This window comes from Ammodytes marinus, assembly GCF_949987685.1.
Source record: "Ammodytes marinus genome assembly, chromosome: 15".
Taxonomy (NCBI): Eukaryota; Metazoa; Chordata; class Actinopteri; order Uranoscopiformes; family Ammodytidae; genus Ammodytes; species Ammodytes marinus.
This window is the reverse complement of record NC_137219.1, coordinates 23,070,249-23,094,094: the sequence shown is the minus strand read 5'-3', so window position 1 is coordinate 23,094,094 and position 23,846 is coordinate 23,070,249. Positions and strand designations below refer to the sequence as shown.

The 23,846-nt window shown below is 40.2% G+C and overlaps 3 protein-coding genes across 4 annotated transcripts; 1 reads left to right on the top strand and 2 right to left on the bottom strand.

Annotated features, from left to right (window-relative positions):
• Nucleotides 1-4,972: 4,972 nt before the first annotated feature.
• Nucleotides 4,973-13,172, bottom strand: pcare1 (photoreceptor cilium actin regulator 1; the record flags this gene model as incomplete). Its single annotated transcript, XM_080042053.1, has 3 exons — nt 4,973-5,096; nt 9,553-9,953; nt 10,206-13,172. 3 exons carry the CDS (start codon nt 13,170-13,172, stop codon nt 4,973-4,975), a joined length of 3,492 nt encoding a protein of 1,163 aa, XP_079898179.1.
• Nucleotides 13,173-15,796: 2,624 nt separating this feature from the next.
• On the top strand, nt 15,797-18,838 carry spdya (speedy/RINGO cell cycle regulator family member A; the record flags this gene model as incomplete). The annotated part of the gene is made up of 6 exons (XM_080042727.1): nt 15,797-16,055; nt 16,168-16,226; nt 16,331-16,416; nt 16,491-16,662; nt 17,536-17,875; nt 18,792-18,838. 6 exons carry the CDS (start codon nt 15,797-15,799, stop codon nt 18,836-18,838), a joined length of 963 nt encoding a protein of 320 aa, XP_079898853.1.
• Nucleotides 18,839-19,598: 760 nt separating this feature from the next.
• trmt61b (tRNA methyltransferase 61B) lies at nt 19,599-23,702 on the bottom strand. Of its 2 annotated transcripts, none has more exons than XM_080042933.1 (8): nt 23,076-23,702; nt 22,263-22,682; nt 22,060-22,162; nt 20,868-21,058; nt 20,677-20,768; nt 19,994-20,202; nt 19,802-19,885; nt 19,599-19,712 (listed from the first exon to the last, which is right to left on the bottom strand). In XM_080042933.1, exons 1-8 carry the CDS (start codon nt 23,418-23,420, stop codon nt 19,678-19,680), a joined length of 1,479 nt encoding a protein of 492 aa, XP_079899059.1. In that variant the 5' UTR covers nt 23,421-23,702; the 3' UTR covers nt 19,599-19,677. The 2 variants fall into 2 exon arrangements, with proteins under 2 accessions (XP_079899059.1, XP_079899060.1); XM_080042934.1 differs by having other exon boundaries at nt 19,802-19,882.
• Nucleotides 23,703-23,846: the final 144 nt, after the last annotated feature.

Genomic DNA, 23,846 nt, shown 5'->3' with positions numbered 1-23,846 from the left:
TTTTCTTAACACAGACCAACCATTCATCCCAGGAGCAGTCCTTATCTAGAAGAAACAACCTTCAAATTAAGAAAGTGTTGAATTGTACACCTGGCTGGTAAACCACTCGTTAGTGTCCAACCACTTGGTATTTCATCTGCCTTCAGCAAAGTTTTTTTCATAGGGCAAAGGGCAATCAATGAAATCCAGTGAGGTGTTTTTTTTATCATAGGCTGCACTCTGTGTGGCCATTGAAACAAACAAGCTAACAAGTTCTAGTTCTAAGACATACCAGAGCACACACTGTCAGGCAATGCTTACATACATTCCCACAATATTCTTTTCTTAACTCGTTTTTATTTTCAAAATTAGGTTTGTGGATGGATTGTTTTATATATATAAAGAAAAATGAAGACTTGCCCTACAAAATAAATCTACGAATGTTGTTTCAAACTTAATGTCTCATCCTTCCTCAAGAGGAAAGGCATTTGTAAGGCGAGAAAAATAATCTAAACTGGAACTGTAAGGCTCCATCAATAAATGTTCTAAGTAAAATATAGCTTTTTATCCCCTTCGTTTTCCTCTTTTTTTTGGTGTGGATATTCCAGGACGGTTGAAATTAAATTTTAACTTTATAACCCTATCTCTCCGAGGTAATATTAAAAGACATGGGGAAGGAAAATGAAGACAAATAGAATATAAGCAACACCATTATTAAGAAATCAGTATCCCAGAATATCATCGGACAATTTACTGCCAACGGTGATATGTTTGTTTTTGTTTCATAATCAAAGAATACAAAAGGGATGTTATGCTGCATTACTTTTGCATGCATCCATGTCTGTGGACCTAACGTTTCATTTGAATGCAGAGGGATTGTGGGAGTTCGATTGTGGGTTGAGATGGTCCTCTGCTGGAGAACCGATGTAATTGCAGGCATGGCTTGATAAAATATTCCTTGTAACAGAATTAGTTAACTTGAGTACACACATCGTTACTAATCCACCAACCAGATTACCACATTTCATCCACGATGGATTTTTTTTTACATTTCAAGAAAAATAACATGTTGAAAGCTGAAATCATTTGAAAGACAAATTTCGGTTTGATGTATGGTTTATTTATACTTTAACCCTAAAAATACAATAGGCTCAGGCCACATTAAAAGCTGCTTTTCATAAGATTTAAAAACAGTATCTCCTTTTTTTAGAATGAAATGAGCCTACTTTATAACTTGTTGATATTAACTATCAAGTTAGTTGTCTTGTATAAATAAGGAATTAGCTTTGTAGCTCAGTAGCATAACTTAGAGATATTGATGTAAGTTTGACATTATTGTAATAGGGGCATTCGTTTACAACCTGTATTTGAAAAACTGAAAAGTAAATGTTAATTGTATGGCATTATAGTCTGAGAATATTTAAAAACTTGGCAGTACTGACTGAACATAAACACAAAAGGTGTGACTGCAATAAAACATGCAGCCATTCAAGAAGAGAATCTAGTGTTTGTGTCAGAGAGGAGTGCACCACAAATCACCTTACCGCATCAGTGAAGGTTTCTTTTTTTTGTTAGGAGAACTACATAATCCTCCACCATCTGGGAACAGCCCTGACTGATGTGTGGAGTCAGAGGGAGCGCATAGTGTGTGTGTGTGTGTGTGTGTGTGTGTGTGTGTGTGTGTGTGTGTGTGTGTGTGTGTGTGTGTGTGTGTGTGTGTGTGTGTGTGTGTGTGTGTGTGTGTGTGTGTGTGTGTGTGTGTGTGTGTGTGTGTGTGTGTGTGTGTGTGTGTGTGTGTGTCGTCAGCTAAGTTCACATCAGGCTGTAACTTTGTATTCACATCAGTATTCATCATCTGGCAGCTTTGGCTCCTATGAATGGGACCTTATCGACACCATCTTTACACCTTTCATCAAAACTGTCGCAGACCACTCTGAACAGTCCATACAAAGTCGTGCAGCGTTGGTGCAAAATGCAAATGAATTGGAAGTGTCTCTGAATGACAAAATGCAAGGGAGGACAAAAAGCTTTCACATATTTGGAACTAAATCGATATATTGAGTTGGATTGTCTGTTGTGAAACGCCATAATTGCATTTCTGGGGCTTCCATTCATTAGCATTATAAATCCTAAAAAGTGTGGTTCTGAGTGTATTTAAAGTTATACTCTCTACAAGGACTGATGATATAAGTTACACTTAGAAGTACAGCATGCTGTGAGTTCTAATGCTATAAGCTTACCATCCTCACTTTGAAGTGTTACCCAATCGTGATACTTACCCAACATATTCAGTTGTTTTATTTCATTATTGATTCATATTGCTTGAAGGAAAACACAAAATGATGTATTCAGAAAAGGGAAACAATCACCAGTGCTTCTTCATTATCAAAGCATGATTCTGTCAAAAGGCAATAAACACAGAAAAATATGCATGGCCTGGCACTTGGTCACAAGCAGACAGACAGTAACACAATAATTCCTTTTTCAGTCTCTTCATCAGCCTGAGACGGGCAGCAGATATTACAGTAATCCACTTTCAATGATGTTGTAAGAAGCACTTTGCATATGGTGAAATGATGTCAAGTGGGATGTTCTGGTATAGTGATATTGAGGACATTGTTGATGCCGCCTGAGACATTCAATAAATGATGTGCTGACATGTTACTACAGATTGTTTGGAATAATTCAGTGTTGGATACTGTCCCACACAATAACTCCACTCCAACTCCCCTTGACATTTTATACCAAACCCCTATCCACCTTTACAGCACCTTTGCATGCTCTACCACACGCCTGGTATTTGAAGTGAGGGTTTTTTTTGTCAGCGTGCTAAAGGTCTGAAGCACAATTACCACTGCATGGTGGACTCCTAGATCCCAATTATTGCTCCTCCTCGTACAATGAGGTGACCCCCACATTCACCTGTTCCCTGGAATGTAGACAGTGATGTAAAAAGGGTTGTTGTTAAAGGCCACTGTGCTCCATCGCTTAGGTTTGTTCTGTTTAAAGGCCTCTGCCACTGTGAATTTGCTGAGCACAGTTGGCTAACTTGCAGATACAAATGAATGAGTTTTGATATGTTTGAGCCCCAAGCTAGCATTTACTGCAACATGAGCAAGTCATCTCAAAGGAAGATAGGCGGTAAAAAAAAAGTCTTATTTCAGTTTAATTTAATTTTTGTTTCTGTGATTGTGGTTCTTTATGTGCCTGAGGCTCTTCTTGTTTGGTCTCTCTAGGCAACAGCTTCATCTCCCAAGCAATTTGGTTGCCTGACTGAGCAAGTGTTGAGCACAGTGAGAAACATCTCCTAAATCAGTTTTTGCGGAAGCAGCTACGTGCCTTACATAAGCACATTTACCAAATAAATCCTTGTCAAATGAGACCTAAAAAGATTTCACCCAATTCTGCTCCCATGTGATGTGGACATTATCTTAAAGTTGTGCTTCCCCTTTCATTGTCTTGGATTCAGCTAGGTGCTTGATGTTAAAGAGAAAGTCTGGAGTGCAAACTGGATTTTTTTAAATACGCACCTACTAGACAAGGTTTCATGACAGATGCTGGTAAGTAGCATTATGGTATTTGTAGGATCCAATGGTTTCGTAACTTGACTCATAGGGAATAAAGTCAGAATATCTAAGCCGCTGCTGCCCTTAATATTGAGTATTATTTGAAAAGTTTCTAAGGTATTGTTGCATAACTGAATAACAAAACTTTCTTCACAGAAACATTGGATCCAGGAACACGGTTTGCAGTTAGAAAGCTACCTAAAAAGTAACTTTTTCACTGATGTTATTTACAGCAGCAGGGCCCACAGTTTTTTAATAATAATTTTGTTTTTATTTATGATGATATAATGACTCAATACTATAAGAATTACATGTAGTAGTTTAGTAACTGCAGGCTCTGCAAATGTGAACAAATCCCCCTGCCCTGAAACTGCATAGTGCACCTTTAATTGACTTATTACAGGTGCTCCGAGGTACTTTCAGTTTGTGTTAATTCTTTCACCCCCTTTGGACTAAAGCGGTAGTGTTTTTACTACGCCAGCTGTAGTTCCAGGGTGAGCGTACCCATGACAAAGGCATTGAGAAAAACGATATAAAAATAGCATTCTTTGCACTAATAGTCTCGTTTGTTGTTACATGTCATTTATGATTGATTATCAGAGGAAAAATGAGACTCGTAGGACCTTTAATCTATAATGGATATCATTGATATAAATACAATGACATGCGAATGTGTGACTGATTGTATGTTATTTTTTTATTAACTAACAACTTGTAAAAATGAAACATGAAACAGTGAAATAACAATTGATACAAAATAAAAACGTTTTGAAAATAATTGAGTTTGGCTTTATGTTTTACCTTGTGACAACATAGATAATCACAGGAGTCATTAAAACGCAGTTAAAACCAATCATATGATATTGCACTATTATTGATGACATACTTGCTTGTATTATTCCAAGAGCAAAAGACGTACAAGGGTACACGTGCTGAGGGTTCATGCCACTGATGTGATTTACTTTCAGTTCAGTCAATGATACTGCTAATTTGGCAGCAATGAAGGAATACTTAAATACTCCATTATTTGATCACACGTTACTGTTTGTGGACTACTTTTCCTTATTTTTAAATCATTACAAAAGCACACCTTAGACCGGCAAGACTCAACATAATATTTATTGTGTAAATTTAACCCAAAATTAAAGAAAATGAATACAACCTTGTGTGAAGCATGATTCATTTCTAAAACATATATTGATATGTGTATGAGTTGTGGGCAGTATGTTGCCTATGTCATAATGAGGTCCATGTATTGTAAACAAAGTTGTGTCATAATAGGTATTCCCCCTGGAAACACACTTTTTCCCGACACTTCGTGTTACTGTGGCGAAGGATATAGTATTTTCTCCACCGGAATAAACACCATCATTTTAAACCCTTGGTAAAGCCTGCTAATCCATAATCCTGGCCTGTCACTGAACCTGTTAGTCCCTGTGAAATGCATGTCCAACAACACACAGGTCCGGCTGTGACGCAGAACGTGGTGTAGCCCTGAGGTCTGATTGGCTACCCCATAATTCATCGCCTCTGATTGGTTCATCATCCAGCCTGTAAGAAAGAATGGAGAATGTTGTCATTAGCAATTAGGGAAGTAGGCTAGGTGGTTATGAACAGTGAGATTAGAGTGTGATTTGACTCTGATTTGAGTTCACTCAGGTATCTGGAACAAATCATGTGAGAACCAAACTGTGCTGTATGTGTGACAAATACCCCTTGATATATTAAACATTTAAAATAAATGCAGCCTATAATAAAGAAATATCATGATAAAAACAGTATAGAGTGAATTAAATGCAGGATTCAAAAGATTGGATTTCTCATTTTATATTGCATGTGAAAATCGATATAGTATCTAATGTTTCTATAATTCAAATATCCTCTGATTTCATTGACTCTCACTACATCTTGTGAGTATGCTATATTTAAATTTAAATCAGGCAAGCTGTGAAATGCCTTAGTAGACATAGACATGTTTTTAATTTGTTATATTTTGTATACAGTAGATGGGATATCATGTTTGCCGCATGATTTAGTAGCTTTAGAGCATTTTATATTACCATCAAAGCTAATTGCAGTAGGGTTTGATACTTTCAATTTATAATTATATATAAGTAGGGTTGCAAAGGGGTGGAAAGTTTCCGGTAAATTACCGGAAAGTTTCCGGAAACTTTCCACGGGAACTTTCGCTCGGGAATTTTGGGAATATTCAAAATTGGAAATTATAGGAATTAACTAAATGGCGGTAATTTAAATGAAGTGTTTCATAACCAAACATAAATCTAAACATATAAACACTACATTTTGTCATAGGCAGACATCCATGCAAAATAATACAATCAAAACACATTACATTTGAACAGATTTATTTGTAAGAAGAACTTTATCAAGTTTTGATTATTTTATGAACAATCAATAATTTCACTGAACAACAAAAAGATGAATGTCGAGTAAAATATTACTCATCAGTCTCACCCCACCCATTCAATAAATAAAGTCAAATGCCTTAGCCTGGTCCAACCAGACCATCGTACTTAATTTCATTTGTACAGAAGGTCTGGAAGTGCTGTAATTGGCAAACGTTCACTCACTTGGGGGCGGGTGTCTGTTGAAGTTTAAAACTATCGGATCTGCCTAGTGCCACTCTGGATTAGCCAACCAATCGCATCACGTTTGGTCAGACGTATGTCATGAGCCGCCTTCTGACGGTGAGTTTCAGTTGTACAGGGAGCTCGGAAATTTCCGACTTCACTACATATTGTAGTCTATGGATCTACCGGTACCTGGCAACAGTAACTTGCTAGAGCCTAACGTTAAGTTATTTGGATGAGAAAGGTTGTAGGCGTCCATACTTTCCCGAGCAGATGTACTGGAACACAGACAGGTCGGAACTCGGAACTACCAAGTCGGAAATTTGGAGTTCCGAATATAAACGAACGCAGCATTCAACTGAAACTGGAGCGCGACTTCGACGTCATCGTTCTCAGCCACTCGCTCTGTTCGCTGATTGGATAACCAAAAATTTGGCCGCGCAGATTCCATGAACACACACCACCCCTAGACTGACTACTGAAGTGAAATGAAAATTGAGTGGAAGTAGGTAGGCCCCCCATGTGATGGAGGAATGCACAGAGCGTAGGGGGCGTGGCCTCAGTACTCCTGCAGTAGGATGTGTGCTATGTGCAATTTGCCAAGTGTACTTGCATAAAATCTGGTTGTTTTAGTCAAGATTATGCTAAAATATATTGTCCCCAACTATATTTAAAATCCCAGTTGAAGCCTCTGTAAACCTGGTCTAGTAAAAATCAATATATGATATCAAGTTGGGTATCTCAATAAACTTCAGAAAAAATCTGATTTGAAATTAAATGTTCATAAATATATTAAAACTTAGTTGGAAAAACAGCTTTTTACAGTCTAGAACGTTTGCCTGGACTGAAATAACATAATTAGGAGAATTTAGTGCATTTGGGCTGCTTTAAATTTAGTAAATTCCCGTTTATTCCCGTTAATTCCCAAAATTCCCGTTAATTCCCATAAATTCCCGTTAATTCCCATGAAAAGTTTCCAACTTTGAAAATTCCCGGAATTTTGCAACCCTATATATAAGTAAATCATGTACAGAAGGTCTCCCTTTATAAATGCATGAACAACCAAAACAGTGAGCTGGTAACACTATACTGTGATGGGTCCCTTACTTTCCTCCAACATTTTAGGACATTTTGCTAATAATGTTCTAGAAAGGAGCTGGATATTTCCTGGAAAGGGTGTATAAATGTTTTTGAGGAAACGAGGAAAGTTGTACAGTTGGTAGCTAACTACTTACAGTATTTAAAAAAATATACAGTGCTGCTTGAAAGTATGTGAACCCCTTGAGCCTTTTGGAATTTTATTTATTTTAACCATTACTAATTCATTTTTATCAATACCAGTATTTTCATATGAAATAACAGATTAACAGATCAACATTTTTCTTTTCCGGAAATCAATTGTTAAAACAGACAAAACAAATGATTTGCTAACTTTTGTATGTGCAAAAGTTTGTGAACCCTGAGCTGCATTGCTTAAAATCGAGCAGGTAAACACAATCAGGTTGGCTAAATTGAGTGATGAAATAGACCAATGTAATGACATATCGTAAGGGACGAAATTTGGCTGCATTAGATAAAACAGATATAAAACCAGGTCAGTTTAGGCTCACCAAAGTGAACCCATTCAGGTCAGACATGCCAAGACTAAAGTAAATCTCAGTGGATCTCAGGAATAGAGTTGTGATGTTGCACATTTGTCTGGGGACAGCTATAAATTGATTTAAAAAAAGTTTGAGCTCCATCGGTCCACCGTGAGGGAAATCTCTACAAATGGAGAGCTTTAAGAGTGACTGAACATCTGCCTAGAAGTGGACTTCCTTCAAAACTATCCACAAGCGCCATAAGTAAAGTGATTTTTCAGTTAAAAGCCAACCCAAACATTACATGTAGTGATTTGCAGACTTCTCTTGCAGCATCTGGGACAGATGTGCATGGTTCCACAATAAGAAGAAAACTCAGTCAACATGGCTTTCATGGGAGGATGGCTGAAGAAGCCTCTGCTCTCAGAAAATTAAAAAAATGCTTGTCACAACATTGCCAGAGAGCACCTGGAGATACCTGAAGTCTTCTGGAAGTCTATTATGTGGACAGATTAGTCCAAAATTGAACTGTTAAGTCATAACCAAAACCGCCATGTTTGGGCTAAAACGCGACTCAGCCTACCACCAAGAGAACCTTCTCCCAAGTGAAGAACGGTGGTGGCAAATGGTGTGCAAATCACTAGATGTAATGTTTGGGCTGGCTTTTCCTGAAAAATCACTTTTCTTGTGACGCTTGTGAATATTTTTGAAGGAAGTCTACTTCTAGGCAGATGTTCAGCCACTCTTAAAGCTCTCTATTTGTAGATGATTTGCCTCAAGGTGGACCGATGGATCTCAAACTTTTTTTAAATCAATTTATAGCTGTCCCCAGACAAACACTATTCCTAAGATCCTCTGAGATTTCCCTTCCCTTTTAGGTGTCTGACCTGTATGGGTTCACTTTGGTGGGCCTAAACTGACCTGGTTTGATCCCTGCTTTATCTAGTGCCGGACAATTTCTTCTCTAAAGATCTCTCATTACGTTAGTCCATTTCATCACTCAATTTGGCCCACCTGATTGTGTTTACCTGCTCGATTTAAGCAATGCAGCTCAAGGTTCACAAACTTTTGCTCATACAAAAGTTGGCAAATCATTTGTTTTATCTGTTTTAACAATTGATTTCCAGAAAATAAAAATGTTGAATTGATAAACAAACATCTGTTATTTCATATAAAAATACTGGTATTGTTAAAAAAATATGTTTAATGGTTACACTAAATACAATTCCAAAATGTTCAAGGGGTTCACATACTTTCGAGCAGCACTGTATATAAATATGGTCTGACAAATGAACCAGTGTGGTTGAAATATACATGCTTCATCATTAAACATTATGAAGTATACACTTACAAGTGAACATTCATTTGGTTTCTATGCATATCTTTGTCAGTTAAGGATTTAATAATCTACTTTGTTACAAATATGTTGGTATTACCTCCTTCTTATGAACTTAATATATACCAAAATACTGCCTCCTTTTTTTATATTGCTATTATTTTGTGTGAAATTGAATATTGTCCTAAAATAATAACCATAGATACTGTACATGATACACTACTTTATTAATCGCCAAAAAGAAATGTCAGAATTGATTATTTAAACATCAATTAAATAATTTAGAAAACACACTAAAGGTTAGTAAAAAAGTCCTAACACAAAATTACAAATGATGTAAATATACAGAAGCTACAATTTTGAGCAAACTACTCAAATCATTATTACTCTAGTACAAAATTAAGGTACCTACCTATAAGATAACCCGTAACAAAAGACTGAATAATATGTCACATTTAAGGATTTAGGATGTGTAAGATAGAAACAGGGTAAACACTCACCCCTGTGAATATATTGCTGGCTCACTCCCGCAACTCTCAGCCACTGAGATGCCTGATGTTCTTGGAGGCGTTCTTAGACTTGATCTTCGGTCTGAATGGGAACGCTGGATGTATGGTCGATGTCCTTGAGTCGATACAGGAAACCTCCCACGACTCTCCCAGGCGCGTGAGAGAAAGGAGACCCTGGTTGAGGTCCATGCTTGAGGGGGTCGGGGAACTGGACAAGTTTGGGCCTTAAACAGGGATGGAGATGCAGGGCCGAAGACTGAACGTGCATTACTAATCTTTCGAGCAGAAGTTAAGTCTTCACAGCTGTTTTCCCTCGACCATCTTTGTAATTGTGGCGAGGCTGGAGGAGACGGCGCTTTGAAAGGGTAGGAGGAGGGTGAATTTGGATTTACATTGCTCGACCATCTTTGTACTTGCGGTGAGGCTGGCGGAGATGGTGCTTTAAAAGGGTAGGAGTGGGGTGAATTTGAGTTAACAGTGTTCGACCATCTTTGTACTTGTGGCGAGGCTGGTGGGGATGGTGATTTGAAAAGGTATGAGGGGGATGAATTTGGGTTTACATTGTTTGACCATCTTTTTAATTTTGGCGAGGCTGGTGGAGATGGTCCTTTTAAAGTGTAGGAGGTTGATGAATTGGAGTTTACAACATTCTGCTTTGCACAAGGTGGACTAGGGAGCCTTTTCTGAACTGCCTGTGGAGTGGGAAGTATCCTGTTAACAGGGGGACTAGCTGAAGAGGGTGGAGAAGGCTGCCCTTTGAAGTTGTGGGGGCTGGGAAGTCTTCGATGTATACTGTTTGGTGTAGAAGGTGTGGATGGTAACATTCGCCCTCTAGACACAGGTGGGGTGGCAGGTGGTTGGCTATTGAATAATGAAGAAGGAGGCACTGTAGGGACTGTATTGTTAGTTACAGGCACTGAATGGTTGTCACCATCTTGTGTGTCTGCCGATTCTCCTTGACTGGCAGATTGATTTGTTGCAACACAACTTGTTGATGAACTCTCTGAGTCTGAGGAGTGTCCTCGACGTGTGATCTTTCTGGCTTGCTGGTCCAAGGCATTAGTTTCCTTTTCTGGCTCTGCCTCCAGTTGAGCATTTGTTAGGCTCACTTTTGACGGAGCAATTGTGTCTTTTTGATCTGCTCTTTGATGGGAAATAACCTTGGAAGCTTGTGGCAGGCCTCCTTTACATGGCAGCACTGATTGAACTGAGGCCCTCAGTCGTTGCGATATTGCAGCCCTTTTTAATACAGGTGATTTCCCAACTTTTGTAGCCCTTTCATCTGCTACACCAGTTAAAAGATTCTGGGCACTTTCAAATGAATTGTCCATTAATACTTCCAGTGGAGGCGGGGGAAGACTATCAGGATCAAAAACAATGTTTTTTTCAGATGAAGGGTTGTCTGGTCTACAGCTGGTTATCCCAGTGCTAAGTACAGCTTCCATATTTCCTAAACCAGGTAAGACAGGAACCCCACATTTTCGTACTCCCTTAAGAGGCCCCAAACCTTTAGGAGAATCTAGTTCCTCTATTCCTTGACTGAAGGTATCAATCAACTTTTTGACCGAGTTCCTGCCCCTTCGCAGGCCTGAAGATGGTCGTGGTGAAGAAGGAGGGCTAGGGGGTGGGGTGGCTTTTATAGGACCCTTAGATGTGTGCAGGTCTTTTGGGTGATTTTTTTCCTCATCACTGGTTACCTCCTGTTTTTTATTATTATGCCTTGTAAGTCCTGCCTTTTCTTTATGATTAATATCTTCTTTATGATTACTGTTCTTTTCTAGTGAGGGATGTTTGCAATTTAGTGCTGGAGATTTTGCTGGTGAGGCTCCTTGATTTTGTTTAGATGGAACATTCCTCAAGTTACCACCTGCCTTGCTTTTACTCACCCTCTGCAACCTCTCGTTCGAATTCTTCTGGGTCCTGTCTAGTCCAGGCAGAGTGGAATCTTCACCTTTGCTCCGCAGGGATTCTGCTGACAGGGAACGTCGCTCCCGAGTCACTGCGGTCTTTTTTACCACTGCCTTCCGAGTAGAGGCTGCTGTTTGAAGCTTTGGAGATCGTTCCTCCTCGTCTGGCACCTGCCGTCTACCAGTTTTCGGGCTGCCAACTACCTTTGGTTTGGCACTAGCGTTTTGTGATGCGACAAACTGTATCCTCCCACTTACAGGATGTTTCTTTTTGGGAGGCATTTCTAAATTTTGAGGATTCTCTATGCACTTTTGGGGAAGATGCTGTCCACGGTCAACATGCGAAGACTTTGTTTGCTTTGTAAACCCTGCTTGCATATTCCCCATCCCTCTACTTATCCCCTCTTCATCATCATCTTCGTCCTCATCATCTAAAGAAAATGATCCTAACAATGAGTCTCTTTGGTCATCAGCCATCATGGTGCATGTAGAACCTAATGAGATGAGTGAGTTGAGGGAAACACTGCGACTTATTTGACTTGCAAGCCTTTGCCTCGACACTCCTTGCCTAATGTTCATGGAAGTGCACCCCATCGGACTGACAGGAGTGGTTCTATTTGTGCCAGTGGACCCGCAACTCTCTCGTCTATGTCGTCTTTCAGATCCAGCAAGGGATTCGCTCTCAGCCCCAATACCACTATCCTCACTAAAGAGAGTATAATCTTCTGGCCCTGGCTTGCGCACAGAGGCCATTTCAATACGAGATAAAAGTTGCATTAGCCTTGTCTCCACTGAACGTTTGACTTTCAATTTCTCTTCTAAAACCTCAGAGACAGATGCAAAGTACTCCACTGCCTCCTCCATGGCAGAGTCCCCAATCAAACAAACATCCTCGCTCACATTTCGCATTCTCTGGGTGGTGTACTGAAGCAGCTGCTGCAACAAATCAGGTGGGGGCTCTATAATAGCAGAGCCAGACTTCTGAGGTGGAGAAGAAGAGAGGTTTTTCATTTTGCTGGGCCAGGCAAGATGTTCTCCATTTTCTTTTAAAACTTTTTCTCCCTCATCTGCCATCTCTTCCAGTCCCCGAATTATTCCCTCGTAGCGTAAAGCCATAAAAGCAACCATGGGCTGTACAGAAACCTGTGTTTGGGTTGCTTGTTCCAAAAGTCCAAGTAGAACATCATATTTGTTAATGCTAGGATTCAAAAAGGCATACGCAGCTTGGTGAGCGTTTACCAAAGGTTCTGGGAAGTCCACTTTTTGTTCTGTAGGTGGTTTGTCTTTGTCCTTATCTTTTTTCTTCAGCACTTTATTACCCCTGGTATTTTTCTTTGGTTTTCTACCAGGCTTTTTTTCTATCACATCCTGCTTGTCAACTTGTTTCTCTTTTCTCTGTGAAACTGTGTTGTTGTCCACTCCTTGACTTCCCAATTTCTCAATGTGAACTGCTTCAGAGGATAGCTCAGTCACAGATCTCTGTTTTTGCGGCGTCATATGAGTGTCTTTCTGAATGACCTGGGGTTGTACGGCTGCTTTCCTCTCCTTTGAATCCCCGTTTGTTGATCCAGTTGCATTACGATTGTCTTCCTCTTCAACGTGGGAATCTCTGGGTCTTTCTGGAGGTGCAGGAGGCAGCATTCTCCCCTTCCTCATGGGACCCAGAGGCCCGAAATTGTTACCTTTGGATGGTGAGCAGCCCATTTTAGATGTTTTCAAGTACAAGCTTGTTTATGTGTCTTCTCTGAGACACCAACATAGCAGTGCAGTCAATTACGCAACGAAAAGCTCAGGTCCTTATCCACCTGCTCTGTCTGTCATTTGAAGATGGCTGAAGTGGTTGAGATTGATAAGATCCCTTTCCACGAGGACGCTACCAAAATAAAATACTGATAAATCCATTTTACATTCCTCTCCCACCTTTCATAGATGGGCAAAATAAATCCACAGATTGATAGTCATGTCCATAAAAAGATCTTCATAGCGTGCTCTGAAGCACATCCCTCCGCACCTTTTCAAAGAACAAGCTGCTGAGAGGATTAGTGAGGCTTTCGTTGAACTCCTCAGCGTGCACATATGTCAAGTTGAAGCAACACAACTCCCCTACTTGTAAGAACATAAGCTCATTTAGGTAATGAGAGCCCTGTGGCTATGTGGCTTTTTATAGCCTGCAAAACAATATATTCCCATTTAGTCAAATAGGGCCATTTCCATTGTCAATAGAAAAAGGAAAATGAACAAAAACAAAATCCCCTCAATTTAAAAAAAGATGTAGGTGTTTCTTTTCAATTAAATTGCTATAGATGTAGTTGTAGTAGATGGTATCAATAGTTCTATTTAATCAACAGTGATGTGAAAAACAAACAAATAAGATAATAATAATTTCCCGGATGTTTTCACATAGATAGTATAAAAGTGTTTTCATAGATAATTAGTGTTTCCATGTTACATAATATATTTTAATAAAAAAAACTGAAATGCCTTCACCGCGCGGTTGAAAGTTATTTTACTTCTTTTTACTTCTACATCCAGCTTCAGCTCTCTGGAACAGCGAGGGAAACTTTAAATAGCTTGAAGACGGCCGTCCTCTGCCTCTCTATACTGAAATAAAAACAGGATTAAAGTAATCTATCCTTTCATCATTTTCTTTTCAATGCCGTCAAAAAATAACATAGCCTAATAAAGAAATAGGTATATTATTATAATGATATAAAGTTAATCATGAGTCGAAAAGATAACTTATTTATAAGGAAAAAACATAGGAAATGGACTGTTTTACCCCTGTGTGTATTTGCCAACACATGTTTTGTTTTACCACTATTTAAACTTCTGTAATTGTTTTAAAAAAAAATCCTCTTTCTGTTAAATTCTTATTTAAATACATTTTCCTTCATTATGTTTGTTTCTGTATTTTATGTGTGTCTGTAATCCCTGCAAGGAATTGTTGTTTTGCAATAGAAGCTAGTTTGAGACCCTGTGTTAACATATTACAGGTGGTCTAACTTTTATAATTTTGCCTCTGTATCAATATGCTCGGACAGTAGACTGTCTGCACTTACATAGCCTATAGGCTACACACTATAAATGAATTAGTTACTGAGAATGGTATAAAATAATCAAATAAGGTTACCTATTTCACACAATGATGTATTAAGTCAAACAACATTTTTTGTGGCGAAAATATGAAGATTGGGCCCCCATTCATTTTTACTTAAAAGTGTGTCTAAAATGGAGAGTTGCTAAATTACATGATGGTCCTGGAGGATTTGAGTGTGGATTTTAAATCCATGGATGGCTGATATTAGACAACTGGAAAAAACTAATTGGGTCCCAGCAGCTCAACAACCCAGTAGTTTGCCAAGTTGAGTAGCCTATTAAATTCAGGCTGCTGTCCAATCCTCACTAAGATAAGAGAACATTCTGATAGCAGGTTATTACATAAATGAGACTTGACTAGATTGTGGAATGGAAGAGTGTATTTTCAATGGTCATTTGAAAAACTATTTCTGTATAAATATTATTATTTTCTTCTATTCGTTTTAATCTGACTGTCTATAATGTAGTTTACAAATATTAGTCTGCTTCCACTTTGAATACTGACTGGAGACAGAGGGGCGGTTCGCCATTGGTTGACAAGGAAGAAGAAGAGGAGGAGAGGCGTGATTGGTCTGCGCGTCCTCGCGTGCAGGTGTACAGCGGCGCGATTGGCGCGGATCCCAAAGCTCGTTCATACGACCACCGTCTTCTCTCCCTGGTCAGTGACTTTTAACGACTGCCATATTCACACTTGTACATTCTTTAAACTTGGTAATTGTTTCCATTCTCCGTCGTTTTTACTGGTATTTTCTCACCTTAGTTGTTCCATGTTCACTTGTGTCACTGATAAAGTTAATTAGTAACGTAGAAATATGTCGACTTTTTCTGGTCGGTTGCTTGTCACTTGTTTCATTCACTGAACGGGGAATTGAGATATCCGGAGGCAATAACCTGGTTCAGTTTGTTTAAAATTGTTTAGTTTGAAGTGAACTTTATATTCGGAATTACAAAACATTGAAATGTCGGCAAAGTTAGCTTCCCTCGAACTGAAAGCTGTCGGGAATGTTGCTAGGTGTCTGACAGCTACGCTAGCTTAGCTCTAGCCTGCTCGTCATTAGCATACAGTCCATGGTCATTAGTATTTCGTTAAAACCGGTTCAACTCCTCATCATGCTTTTGTGTGGCAATAATAAGGGGTGTTAATGTGTGTGTATATTTGTTAAATTGTCAACCTCTTAGCTCTCTTCTTAATGTCATAGGCGTCCTCCCCACAGATGTTCTAAAAGTGGAGCATGATGAAGCACACACACACTTGGTGTCAGACTCCCCCCTCGGTAACTGTCAAGGTTAGGCCCAACACTTCACACTCGCTCCAGATCATCAGAAGAGGCCTCCGTCTCAAGAGAGCCAACGGCCATGACATCCAGGGCCCCCCGGGGAAGAGCCAGACGAGCCAGCGCAGGGATGACACGTACTACTCCAAAATGACCCTGCCGCCCCCAACTATTGTCATTCAGCGGCAGGAGATGGCATCCTTCTTCAGACTTTTCGGTGAATTAATGAGTGGTTTCAGTGTCATCAAAGTGATAAATCCTTGTGCTTAAACTTGTAAAGAATGAAGAATATTTTGCATTTAACCTAAAATACTTACGTTTGGTTTCAGATGACGACCTGATCCAGGACTTTTTGTGGATGGACTGTTGCCGTAAAATGACAGACAAGGTAAAAATGTTACGGTGAAAGTGAAGAAAAGATCTCATAAGCTTTGTGATGCTTACAATGAACTCAACTGACCCCTGACTTTTTCTCCCTCCCTGTCTCATCAGTACCTTCTGGCCATGACCTTCGTGTACTTCAAAAGGGCCTGCTTCACTCTAGCAGAATACACCAGGAAGAATTTATTCATTGCACTGTGAGTCTCAGAGACAACAAATACAAGTTCTGCCTGTGTCTTTTTATCCTTGCTTAACCCCCCTTTCGGCCCAGGTACCTGGCTAACACCATGGAGGAGGACGAGGAGGAGAGCAAGTATGAGATCTTTCCCTGGGCGCTGGGCAAGAACTGGAGGAAGCAGTTCCCCCGCTTCCTCAAGCTGAGAGACAAGCTGTGGGCTCGCATCGAGTACAGGGCCGCCGTCAGCAGGCGCTGCTGCGAAGAGGTACACGCAAGTAGTATCTCCTAATCAGAGATAAATAGTTCTTGTTTTTTTGCTGCAGACTGCAAATGGTATTGATTCAGTTTAATACTAGCTGTACCATCTCTGTTGTGTTTTTTCTTTGCAGTGTTGTGGGATTTTTTTGTTAGGGGTGTTAAACGATTCATTTCTTCTCAACATTGATAAACCACAGAATTTCAATAGTGATCGATCATATTTCTTTTAATCATGTTTAAAATTTAGCATTTCACAACATATTTTTAAGACCATATTAACCATGTAAAGCAAGTATTACCTGTATTTTTATTGGTTATCAAATGAATGTAAAGAAAGCTACTTTATGAAATTGACTTTTCGATTTATTTCAAATCAAAAGGAGTGTAACAAGATGTCTACTTCAAAGCTGTATCTTGCCTTATTCAAAAAAGGAATGCTACAACAACAGTGTGGTCTTGAGGAGACAACTTCAAAGTGCTTATTCTGTGAAATATATATTTTTTAATATTCCACATTGATAATTATGCAGAGTGTCACTCAAGTAATTTTGTTTTACACAAGGTGCTTTTAATGTTTGACTTGTCGACTGAAGGGCCGTGTCCACGGGGAGCGTTTCTCTAATATGAGCTCTGTGCTCTAGAGTGTGTGCATATTGTCTTTTAAAAATGAAAAGGAGTCGTTCAGAAACGCATAATTATCTTTGGTCTCCGCGGTGGTAGGAAGAGGAAGCTGCTGGGGGCGGTTAGTAAGTTGCAGCGAAGGGACAAAATAGAAAGCAAGTTAGTTGTTCAGCGGTGTTAAAAATAATCGTGATAAATGTGTAAATGCTGACGGCACTAGATTGTTTTTCATCTTTATTTTGTATGTCTTGTCTTGTAGGTGATGGCCATCGTGCCCTCTCACTCTGCCTGGCAGCGGGTGCGTTCGGAGCATCACAGCGGCGCCCAGCGACAGTACGGTGACAGAGAACACGCCCGCTTCCCCCGCGGGCCCTCCGCCTCCCCACTCTCCTGTGCTCACTGTAACCGTAGCAACAGTTCAGATGGGGCTCCTAGCTCCTTCTCTGCTCAGACATCAAACACTGCCTTTCCTCACCCGTTCACCTCCGCACTTCAACTAGAGACCACTCCACCCCGGGCCCAGGCCTCGCATAGGAAGGCACTGGAGACTAAGATCCAGGCACAGTGTTCCTCCTGCTGCTGTGCTCAAGAGGTCCCAAGTAGGTTTCACTAACACAGTACTGGTTCACCCTTCTCCTCATAGCTGGCTATAATCTCTGGACACACTCACACCCTGATAAAGCCCTAATCGTGACCTCAGCACTGTGAAATGTACCCTGTGATTTGGTCACATAGTGTAGTGTATCCTACCTAAACCTTTAAGTCAAGCCAAAACAATATTTATATTTACGGCAGTGGTTGCCATGCTCTGTTGAAGGATTGGTTATTATATTTTGCACCAGGAAAACAAAAATCTTTGCATGAAGACAGGAGATGTCCGTAGGATCACAAAACCCCTTTTGAGGATATAAACCAATGTTGGACAACTGGTTTATAATGGAGGTGCCATTTCGCCCATCCAATGCTATACAGGTGCATCTCATGAATATCATGGAAAAGCACATTTATTTTCTGTATTTAATTAAAAAAGTGAAAGTTTCATATATTCTAGATTCATTAGATATACAGTGATATATTTCAGGCATTTGTTTCTGTAATTTTGCGGATTCTGGCTTACAGTTCATGAAAATCTAAAATGCAGCATCTCAAAATATTAGAATATTCCAAATATTTTTATAATACAGAAATGTCGACCTTTTGAAAAGTATCTTCATTCATACACTCAATACCTGGCCGAGGATCTTATTTTCCATTAATTATTGCATTAATGTGAAATGGCATGGAGGCGATCAGCCTGTAGCACTGCTGAGGTGTTATGGAAGCCCAGGTTGCTTTGATAGCGGCCTTCAGCTCTTCTCTATTGTTGGGTCTGGTGTGTCTCATGAGTTATTGTTAATATTGCTTATTCAGTTTTCTAATCTACAACAGGGCATATGAGATGAATAGGTGTGTCACAATAATCAATCTCTAACTGGCTTGTTCTAAACACACCTTTCTGTCTTCCATCTTTGTTAGGGGATGAGTCATACGACACCTCCATGGACTGGATCAGTGAGGAATAGAGCCTTGTACCATCTCAGCTGTTTAACCCTCTACCGTCTGTGCACTGGCCGGGCTGTTCCCTGTATTACCGTCTCTTTAAAAGCTACTTTTACTCTGGAGTAAAAGGTCTGAAGCACAAGCACAACTCACATTACTTTTGTTAACCCTCTTAACTAATTCAAAATGGCGAGTCAGAAATGAATGAACAAACCTTTTTTTATACCCTGAAGGACAAATGGTTGACGTGGCAAAACCAAAGAGTTTTGTATATGTCCGTTTAACATACAATGAGTTCTTGCTATTTATGTATTATTTATTTATTTATTTATACATAATTTATATACCGATGCACTTCTGGGTTTTTTTGAGGACCACTTTTTCACAAAACCTAACAATGAGTCTTGACACTGATGTTTACATGTATTTAATATACTGAGATTGTACTGGGTGTGATTACAGTGTTACCAATGTGCCTGTTAACTGATCCAACATGACCTCTAGTTTGGAATAAAGGCTTGAACTTTATTGGTCTTTCTGAGATTTCTTTATTACAACCTACAATCAACATAGGCTGGTTATTGGAATGGTAACGATGCATGCTCCATTGTCTCTCAGTTTGGCCAATATATCACCCTTTATTCATCTGTGTTTAACTGAATCATACTGATACATATTAATATTACCAATTTACTGATAAACCATTCATAAGATCTACCTTTCATTAAAATACATTAAAGAAATACACCAAAATTAACACTTTGACCACAGGTATTTATTTGTCTAATTATTTACAGTAAGGAGATGATTCAGTTCATTTGGAATAATAATTGTTTTGTCCAAAGTTCAGGAGGCAGAACAGCTACGATGTACACTTCCTCAGTTTCACCAGGAATGCTGAAAATGGAAAGAAGTAGACAATGAGCATTGATCGAAATCATCAGACAAATGGTTATACTCAAACTGAAAATGTGGCTATATCTGACCTGTGTGGCTCATTTGTTCAGGATGAGGTCTGGCGATGTAGGGAACACTCCCAAAAGCTGGCTGTGCTTCTGCGGTAGACTCTTCTGAAATATAATATTAAAACTTAAGCTAAAGCCAATGCTCCGACACAATTACATACGATATATGATGAATAAACCCCAGCACATATGTCATATTAACTCTTAAATCACCTTTGTCTGTCTCTTTGGATGTCTCCTCTTCCTCCTCCTTGCTCTGGTCTTGTTCCAGGGTGGGAGATTTCCTCACACAGTACTTGCCGTCTTTCTGGAGGGCCGGAGCCACCAGCCAATCACGGGTCGGAACCTCGATGATGCGTTCACACAGCAAAGGGAGCGCCAAACATCGAATGCCTTCCAGCAGGTCGCTGACTTGTGTTATACTGCAGTACAGAGGGACAGTATGCATTACTTTATTTGGATCAATGGAATGACAATCAGTGGTGGAATGTAGCAAAGTACGTTTACTTATTTAGTGTACACAAGTAAGAATTTGAGGTACTTTTACTTTACTTGATTAATTCCCTTTCATTCTACTTTATACTTAGGCATATTTCAGTGGGAACTATTCTTTTCAGTAGGCTACTATTCTTCATTTTATCTGGCAGCTATTTAGCAACTACTTATACAATAGGCTTTGATATACATTAAGCTAATTATACAGCAGTTACACTTTGAAGTGCATTGAGCTTATAATGCTCATGTATTTTGAAGTAAAATTTTGAATTCCAGTCAAGGACCATTCAGTAAAATAAATACACTGTGAAGCTACTGCACTTTTTCCCAGTTGAGGTGTTATTTAGCTGTTTTTCAGGTCTGGTTTGAAAGGTGACAAGTGGCACGGTGGAGCTACACACTTGGCGAGGTAGACGGCGCACACAGCTCCAGGGTGCAGATGTGGAACCACAGCGGGTAAGACCAGGTGAGGGTTGACCAGGTCTAGAGCCACCTGCAGCAAGACATAATGCAATCAAGACCCATGTGATCAGGCGCCGCTGCTATTATAACACCACCTTTTGTATCACCATTCAAACCCCCAGACACTGACCGAATGGAACCCCCGTCCTGCTAGGAGCGAGGAGGCAGTGGAGAGATCTGCCACGTGGAAGTGCACGTTGTCTGGCCACTGCTCCCCTCTCCTCAGGCTCCAGGCTTTCCTCCAGCGCCCGTAGTTCAGCACGGCTCTCTTGTGGTGGTCCTCCCTCACCTCCACACTCAGCACGCTGCCCGATGAGCCCACTGGGGAGACGGATACAAGAAAACACACCATGGAGGGTCAGGTCAGCTTCCTTTAGACAGACATTTAAAGAAGAAGAAGAAGTGTATCTATGGTTGCGTTCAGAATCGCATACTTTCTACTATATAGTATGTAGAAAAAAGATTTAGGATGTCCCGATTCTTGTGGCCAGATTTAGGATGGTTAGAAGTACCCGGATGTCCTACTTCATGAGGCCAAGATTGTTAGTGTTGAAAACTGCATCCTATTTGGGCGATTTTGACCCACAATCCATTGCGCACGTGAAGTGACGTCACATCGACGAAGCCTCCATATGAAAACAAACGGGGATGCGACGGATATAAAAGCAAGAGGCAAGATCAAGGCGCAATGTTATGATGAATAAGAGAGTAAAGTATGTCCCAATAGTATGCTTACTGCATCCTAACTAGATTAATTTTATCGTCGGATGTAGTATGTAGAATAGAAAAAAGAAAGAGTATGGGATTCGGAACGCAACCTTTGTCTGTCAGTGTTCCCCCGATGGACCTGTTCTAGATCACACTTTGTGACATTTGTGAAAGTGAGAAAATTGGACAAACGTGACCAAAGCCACTTCATTTCATCACAGGTACATAACAATACATCCTAAAGAGATCTGTTGTTCAAATGCAACATTACAATTACTGTATTGCTTTTTAATGAGGGTTAGTAAAGATTAGTGATCTCAGATAAAGAGACTTTCTTCAAGGTATAGATACAGACTTAAATTGAATCTGTGCACTATAGTAAACCTGCTTGTTTACTTCTAAACTTTCTTCATTATTAGCTCACTAAAGCTCTCCTCGTGTCACATTTCTTCCACTAAAGGTGGAGTCAGCTGCTCTGGGGACTCCTTGTTGTCAAAATCTGTGAATATCGTCTCATAGTGGATTCACTGATTTTGACAACAAGAAAAGATGACTGCACCTTTAATGGAAGAAAGCCAGACTGACACAATGGCAGTATGATGATGGGTTCAGACCTGCTTTGGACAGGAACAGAGACATGGCCCCAGAGCCTGACCCTGACTCCAACACACAGTCTCCCTCCGTCACATCCATCATCATGAGCATGGTAGCCGCGTCCTAGGAAAGAAGAGAGAGGGAAATGCAACAAAATAAACTAACAGCACAAGGCTACGAGGGGTGAAACACTTGGACGCATGTGGTACTTGAAGACTTGTACCTTAGGGTATGCGATGGCCGGGCCCCTCTTCATAAACAGCACGTAATCCTCCAGACTGGGCCTGCGTATGAGGATGGGGATCCCGTAGCCGGTCTTCACAAAGCGTCCCGCGGGCTGCCCGACCATGTCATCGTGCAGAATGACCCCCCAGCTGCTCTGCACACGCGTCCCTGCCTGGAGCTCAAACATCTTCCTGAACTCCACCCGGCCCTTCTTACGATACTCTGCCACAATCAGCTCCCCGAACCCCAGCAGGCTCTCGCCGGGCAGCGTGGGTAATGATGATGTCGTCGTGTTTTCCTCCTCAAACAATCCATTCGGCTGTGTTTCTTGCTCCGTGGCTGTATCGGACGCACAATCGGTTTGGGAAACATCCTCTTTGTGTGCACTTTCCTCTTGCGTACAGTGTGCAGCTGATACCTGCATAGGTGTAATAATAACTAAGTACATTTACTCAAGTACTGTGCTTTAGGTTCAAGTTTGAGGCACTTGTACTTTATTTTAGTATTTTTTTCTTTTCATGCTACTTCGTGTTTCTACTCCACTACACTTCAATGGGAAATATTCTACTTTCTACATTTATCTGATAACTTCAGTTACTAGTTTATTTACGAAATTAAGATTTGGCACATGAATCATATATAAAGAGTTTATCAAATATTGTATACTACCCAAAAGTATGTATAAACAGTATTTAAGGAACGTCTGTGTAACTAGGAAACCAACACACTAAATACTCACACCTAACACACAGGGCAAGCGCTATCGCAACACTAGACATGCCTTCATGCCAAAAAAATAAATAAAAAATACCTGGATGTTTGTGTCCTCTTCTGCATCTTGCTGGTTCTGGTCCCTTAGCTGCATGACCTCAGGGCTCAGGACATCCTGGGGCAGCATGCCACTGATCCTCTCCAGTGGGGACAGGGATCGCCTCCTTCTCAACACAGGCACTGGCCCGGAAGAGAGCTTTGCACTCAGTGATGAAGTGTCTACGTTTTCTCCATCTTTGAATCTCACAGAACCAGTTGAAAAAGTTCTTACCTCCCTCCTACATTTGTGTATTTTCACAAGCATGTCCCTGTTACTCAGATGGTGTCTGATTCTCACCAGTCTGTGCATAAGCAGAAGTCCAGCCGAGGGCATTTGCACCGCCATTACTTCAAATTATGTCACAATATATTAAGGAAAATCAAACGCTATGTCCAGAGATGCCATCCAGTGAATTCTAAGCTGATGAAAGCCTATGAAATGAAAGTTGGTGTTGTTGAATGCAATATGAATCCCTTAGATATTAACCACTGGGATATAATAGAAAGATTAGTTCATGGGCACTCACTCAATTACCAGGCAGTGCAACAACTAACTATCCGTAGGTCTTTATTGCTCCTCGTATCGGCTGTATTTACACTCCATGGAGGTCACCATGCTGAATAAACGATAAACACACGTGAACACCGTCATAACTAAGCGACAGCTGTAGTGATTTAAGTCTACCAGCAGGGGGCGGTATTGTAACAATAAATGTTCTTATAATAATGGAAATAAATAATAATCAAAATGGATAACTGCCTCACACTACGC

What these genes read in the sequence shown, in the direction of transcription:
- trmt61b (XM_080042933.1), bottom strand. Translation starts at nt 23,420, where the DNA reads ATGGCGGTGCAAATGCCCTCGGCTGGACTTCTGCTTATGCACAGACTG. An exon ending in AAGAGGACACAAACATCCAG is followed by an intron (nt 22,683 to 23,075) that starts GTATTTTTTATT and finishes ACACCTATGCAG; the next exon opens with GTATCAGCTGCACACTGTAC. An exon ending in TGAACAAATGAGCCACACAG is followed by an intron (nt 19,713 to 19,801) that starts GTCAGATATAGC and finishes TTCCATTTTCAG; the next exon opens with CATTCCTGGTGAAACTGAGG.